The sequence below is a fragment of the Eimeria tenella genome, genomic scaffold (genome assembly GCF_000499545.2).
Source record: "Eimeria tenella Houghton genomic scaffold, Eth_scaff96, whole genome shotgun sequence".
NCBI lineage: Eukaryota > Apicomplexa > Conoidasida > Eucoccidiorida > Eimeriidae > Eimeria > Eimeria tenella.
Genome location: NW_013543473.1, coordinates 95,762 through 101,477, shown reverse-complemented (window position 1 = coordinate 101,477; position 5,716 = coordinate 95,762). Strand labels below are relative to the sequence as shown.

At 56.7% G+C, this 5,716-nt stretch overlaps 2 protein-coding genes across 2 annotated transcripts in view; both read right to left on the bottom strand.

The window, feature by feature from the left end:
• Positions 1 to 751: 751 nt before the first annotated feature.
• Positions 752 to 1,477, bottom strand: ETH_00031115 (uncharacterized protein; the record flags this gene model as incomplete). The annotated part of the gene is made up of 1 exon (XM_013378735.1): positions 752 to 1,477. One exon carries the CDS (start codon positions 1,475 to 1,477, stop codon positions 752 to 754), a length of 726 nt encoding a protein of 241 aa, XP_013234189.1.
• Positions 1,478 to 2,104: 627 nt separating this feature from the next.
• Positions 2,105 to 5,716, bottom strand: part of ETH_00031110 (DNA replication licensing factor, putative) — a gene marked incomplete at both ends in the record, with an annotated part of 5,661 nt that continues 2,049 nt past the window's right edge. Inside the window, 9 exons of the mRNA XM_013378734.1 lie at positions 2,105 to 2,160; positions 2,294 to 2,363; positions 2,698 to 2,864; positions 3,132 to 3,292; positions 3,513 to 3,667; positions 3,852 to 4,011; positions 4,556 to 4,672; positions 5,011 to 5,175; positions 5,368 to 5,618. Of these exons, the coding sequence (XP_013234188.1) occupies positions 2,105 to 2,160; positions 2,294 to 2,363; positions 2,698 to 2,864; positions 3,132 to 3,292; positions 3,513 to 3,667; positions 3,852 to 4,011; positions 4,556 to 4,672; positions 5,011 to 5,175; positions 5,368 to 5,618 (1,302 nt within the window). The remainder of the gene's footprint in view (positions 2,161 to 2,293; positions 2,364 to 2,697; positions 2,865 to 3,131; positions 3,293 to 3,512; positions 3,668 to 3,851; positions 4,012 to 4,555; positions 4,673 to 5,010; positions 5,176 to 5,367; positions 5,619 to 5,716) is intronic.

The following is a 5,716-nucleotide window of genomic DNA, read 5'->3' as shown; positions in this document are numbered from 1 at the left end:
ATATGACTAAATTGTGGAATGGAAGACAAAAAATTCTCTAAAAAGGAGTTACTGAGTGTGAGTCTGACAAGTTACCCACTGGGGCTGGCTGCCTTAGTAGGGCGTTGCCACGTGGAAAAGCCGGTTTTTGAACACTTTGCGTGCTCTAAACCATCCTAATTAATCCTAATTGAAATATAATTCCATTTTATATGTAATTCACCCCCGAAAAAGGTAAAAAAACCAGCAAGAGGCGTAATCGCTGCTGCAGCGGCAAGGAAGCTCCACAGACCATTGAGCTTCCTTCGCGTAACCCCGCAGGCTTGGCTGCGAACTATCGCGAAGCTTTTGTGTTTCTTATCTTTACTCTTCTTTTAGAAACATATTTTCTTTAATTTGTCTTTACCTCATCTGCAGAAACAGGTAACTTTGTCCGTCCGCGCTGCTGCTGCCGTTGCTTTTCTGCTGCTGCCCACCGCTGCGCGTTCAGAACAGTTCTGTCAATCCTTCGTTACCTTTTGCTGTCTTTTCTGTTCCTAATCATATCACATTACTCTTTAGAAGCTGTATTCAACTAGTTCGCGCTGCTGCTGCTGCTGCTGCTGCTGCTATTGCTGCTGCGGCCGCTGCTGTTGCTGCTTCTGCTCACGCAGCCAGCTGCTTCCGCGTGGCTGCTGCATTAGGCAGCACAGGACATCTGCATACGCTGGGCGGAACTCCCGTTTCTTTGTTTTTAATCTAGTTGCTGCTGCTGCTGCTGCTGCCGCTGCTGCTACTTCGGTACTCCTTGTTGCGCTGGTTTCGTGCTGTTGCAGGTTACCATTCTTATCGCTAAAATGTCGCAAGCAAGGGGAAAGGAAGTCTCCGCGGAGCTCGAGAAGTAAGCCATCTTCTGCTGCTGCTGCTGCTGCTGGACGTAGCCACTACTGTTGCTGCTGCTGCTCACTGGAGGCGTGGCTGTTTCTTCATCACTGTGGCTGCTGGGCTGCTGCTGCTGCTGCAGGACTCTGAAGAAAAACGACAGCAACCCGCAGGCGCTGACTGAACTCATCCAGCGGTACGTCGCTGCTGCTGCTGCTGCTGTTGCTGCTGCTGCTGCTCCTTGCGTCGCTGCTCTGCTTCTTCGTGTTTTTTTTACTTCTGTCTGTGCCCTGACGACTTCGTGTATAGCAGCAGCAGCTGCTGCGCCAAGGCAGTGCTGGAGTTCGTCTGCGCATGCAAGTGCCGCATATTTTCTCTGCTGCTGCTGCTGCTGCTGCTGCAGGGCGGAGTCGCTGGTGGCTGAGAAGATCCCGGAGAAGCACGAGCACACTCCTTTGAACAGGAAGATGTCTGACTTCGTGCGGCGCAACTCTTCCACCACTGACAACTGAAGTACTGTTACTGCTGCAGCAGCAGCAGCAGCAGGTGGTTTGCTCTTGCTGCAGCCGCAACAGCAAGTGGTTTGCTGCTGGCGCTGCAGCCACAGCAGCAGGTCGTTTTCTGCTGCTACACCCATGGCAGCAGGTGGCTTCCTGCTGCAACAGCCATAGCAGCAGGTGCTTTGCCGCTGTTGGAGCCACAGCAGCAAATGGTTTGCTGCTGCTGCAGCATGGTGAACAGTGGCCCAGAGTAGACAGCTGTGTAGCTGTCTGTTGAACATCTCGAGGGACTGCAGCAGCTGCAGTGCACTAGCAGCAAGTGCTGCAGCAGCAGCAGCAGCACAGTTACAGCGGCATTGTGTGCCGCAGCAGCCGCACGCGGTTGCAGCAGCAGCCGCTGCAGCAGCAGGAGCCGCTGCAGCAGCAGCAGCGCCCGCTGCAGCAGAAGCTGCTGGCCTTCGCTGGGGAAGGCTAGCTGTATTTTTCGTATCTTTTGGCTCTCGAGGAACTCTTTCTTGTCAATTTCGCTGCAGCAGCGGCAGCAGCGACAGCAGCGGCACCTACAGCAGCAGCAGCAAACAGCTACGCCAGCGAGCGTTGTATAGTTTAGGGAGTTTAGAAAATGTTTGTAACCCAATGTTGCTAAGGTGTACAGACACCTGAAGGCGGGCAGCTGCGGGCTGCAGCCAAAAGCCTGCAGCAGCGCACTGCTGCTGCTGCGGCAGCTGCCCTTGCTGCTAGTTGCTGCTGCTGCTGCTGCGGAGTCAAGCAGCAACAAGAGTGGCGTGGAAGAGGCCTCCTGGCTTCCGTGAGATGACTTCTGCAGTTAGCAGGGACAAGACACACACAGACACAGGTTGTTCTGCTGCTGCTTGTGCTGCGGCTGCGCTGCTGCTGCTGCTGCTGTGCTGCTGCTGCTGCGCTGTTGCTGCTGCTGCTGTGGGGCTGCTCACGGTCTTCTTCAAGCTGCTGCAGCGCAGCATTGAGAGTCGCCATATCTACTCCGGCGCTGCTGCCTCCCAGCTGCAAAGGGAAAGTCACCGCAGCAGCAAAAGGTTGCAGCAGCAGCAGCAGCACGGGAGCAAAGTGGAGGCAGCAGCAGCCGCAGCTGGAGCAGAAAGGCGGCAGCAGCAGCAGCAGGGCAGGGCACGGGCTGTTCGCAGTCAGAAGTCTCGCCCGGACAGAAACAATCAGAAGCAGCAGCAGCAGCAGCAACAACCGGATTTTCCGTAGCAGTAGCGAACGGACCTTTAGCAGCAGCAACAGAGCTTCAGCAGCAGCAGTAATGACCTCGAGCAGCAGCAGCAGCAGCCCCTCAGCAGCAGCACCAGCCCCTCAGCAGCAGCAGCAAACTGACCTTCAGCAGCTCTTGAACTTTTATGTGCAGCTCTTCTTTGGTGAGGAAGGCGTTGCCGCTGGTTGCTGCTGCCAGCAGCACTTGCTGCAGCGCCTCGCAGCAGCGCTGCTGCAGCAGCCGCTGTTGCCGGCTTTGCCCCACATGGATTTGGTCGAAGTCTATCCGGCCTGCAGCAGCAGCAGCCGCAGCAGCAGCAGCAGGGCTTGCAGCAGCAGCACCGCCTTAGAGCAGCGAGCAGTGTGCTTGGAGAAGCAAGTAAACAACATTGCTGCTGCTGCTGCTGCTGCTGCCAGCTGCAATGCACATGAATTGCCCGCCGCAGCAGCAAGTTCAGCAGCACGAGCGCAGGCAGCAACAGCTTAGCCGCCAGCTAGGCCCGAAGCACACTTCCAGCAGCAGCAGCAGCCACAGCAGCAGCAGCAGCAGCAGCAGACCTGAGAAGGGGTCCACGAGGGACTGGAAAGTGGCGACGTGGATGAGGCGAACTGCTTCTGCTGCATCTGCTGCAGCAACTTGGGGAGACAGCCGCAGCTTCGCAATTGCTTCCGACAGCCGCAGCAGCGACTCCAGCTGCCGGATCGAAGCAGACGGGTGTCTAGACACCGCAGCACACAGCAGCACAGCTCCTGCCCCACTAACGCCGTTGCTGCTGCTGCTGCTGAGCTGCTACTGCTAGAGCTGCTGCTGCTTGTGCTGCTGCTGCCAGTGCTGCTACTGCCCGTGCTGCTAGTGCTGCTGCTGCTAGTGCTGCTGGTGCTGCTGCTGGTGTTGCTGCTGCTGGTGTTGCTGCTGCTGCTGCTGCTGCTGGGCATTACTTGCTGGTGGTGTCTCTTTTGCGCATTCTGAGATACTCTGCTTTGAGGGCCTCTTTTGCTTCCAAAGATAAAGTTGGTTGGCAGCGGAAGCGGCAGAAGGCCAAGTAAGAACTCAGCAGGCTTTTGCTGATGGGCGGGCTGCTCTCAACACTGTCCTGCAGTATCAGCAGCAGCAGCAGCAGCAGCAGCAGCAGCTAGTTCAGCAGCAGCAGCTAGTCCAGCAGCGGCAACAACAGCAAGTTCAACAGTTCCACCAGCAGCTCCCCGCCCCCCGCAGCAGCAGCAGCCCACCGCCCATCCCCAGCAGCAGCAGCAGCAGCAGCAGCAGCAGCAGCAAACCTCTGTGGGAGCGCCTGCGAAGGACCTGCAGAGGCGCGCAGCAAGCTGCTTGTCGGCCTCGGGAGAAGCCGTGTCCAGCAGCAAATAAATTAAATCAAATCTGGAAAACAAAGAAGGAGGCAAGTTTATGTTTTCCACCACTGCCCGCTGCCGGTCGTATCTGCAGCAGCAAAACACAAAAAATAAATAATTGATTATAAATAAATAATGATTAACTTTAGCTTTAAACAACTAGTGGCATGTTGTTCAGTTGTTCGAAGAATGGCAAATTAAATAATTATTAAGTTGTTAAAATGGAAAAAACTGCATTTTCTTATCGCTGGAGAAAAGGAAGAAACTGCAGCAGCAGCAGCAGCAGCAAAGAAGCAACAGTACAGAAGCATATCTTGTGACCACAATTGAGGATCAGGGCAGCAAAGACAAACAAAAAGGAGAAGTGATACTAACAGAGACAGCCCTAGACTCCAGAAACAAGCTGTAAACCCCAAACCCTAAACCCTAAACCCTAAACCCTCAAACTAGGATGGCCCTCACAATGCGGACGCCAATAACACCACTGACGAGCGACACAGCAGCACCATAGGGCCACCGCAGTCTCAGCAAAGAGAAGGAGCAGCAGCAGAAATATCATCATCAGCAGCAGCAGAAACAGCAGCAGCAGCAGCAGAAACAACAGCAGCAGAAGCAGCAGCAGCGTGAGTTACCTTGAGCTGACGGGATTTGCTGAGGCCAGAATGGCAGTGCGGGCCCTCAGGGAGGCGACGATCCCAGCCTTGGCCACAGTGACAGTTTGCTGCTCCATTACTTCGTGCAGAATTGCCCTGTCAGCAGCAGCAGCAGCAGCAGCGGCAGCAAACCCACCAATGCCCCTTGGATCACACAGCTGGAATGTCGCTGCGGCAGCCGCAGCGGCAACTGCAGCAGCAGAGACTGCAGCAGTGCCAACTGCATCAACAGTTGCCACAGAGCAGCAGCAGCAAGTGCAGCAGCAGCAGCAAGTGCAGCAGCAGCAAGTGCAGCAGCAGCAGCAAGTGTAGCAGCAGCAAGAGCAGCTGCGGCAGCAGAACGCGCCGTTGGAGCCGCCGCTTTCCGCGCGGCCGCGGCTGCGGGCTCAGCAGCAGCAACTGCAGCAGCAGCAGCAGCAGCAGCAGCAGCAAACCTGGCGGTTTCTTCCATCTTGTCGAACTCGTCGATGCAGCAAACGCCGCCATCCGCCAAAACCACAGCTCCACTCTCCAAGACAAACTCGCGAGTGTCGGGGTCTCGGGTGACAGCCACAGTGAGGCCCACGGCGCTGCTGCCCCGCCCCGACGTGTACACGCACCTGCAGCAGCAGCAGCAGCAGCAGCAGCAGCAGGGGTGCAGCAGCAGGGGTGCAGCGGCAGCGGCGGGGAGGGGGCGCGGAGGCTGCGAGCGAAGCAGCGGCGGAGGCAGCGACGGCGGAGATGCTGACGAAGAAGCCACCTAACAATAAACCCTAAACCCTAAACCCTAAACCCTAAACCCTAAACCCTACCTGGGCGCAATCTGGTGCACGTATTGCAGCAGCTGCGACTTCGCCGTGGCTGGGTCTCCGCAGAGCAGCACGTGGAGGTCGCTTCTGTAGGGCCTCTGCTTCCGCTGCTGCCGCGTGTGCTGCTGCTGCTGCTGCTGCTGCAGCGGCAGCAAACGAGAGCCCCCCACCAGCTGACACAAAATGCCTTTCTTCACATCGTCGCGCCCCACAATTGAAGGCGCGAAAGAAGCCACCAACTTGTTGTAAATGTCCTGCAGCAGCAGCAGCAGCAGCAGCAGACGCGGCAGCAGCGGAAGCAGAGGCGCTGCAGAAGCGACCTCCACGTGCTGCTCGGCGGAGACCCAGCGAC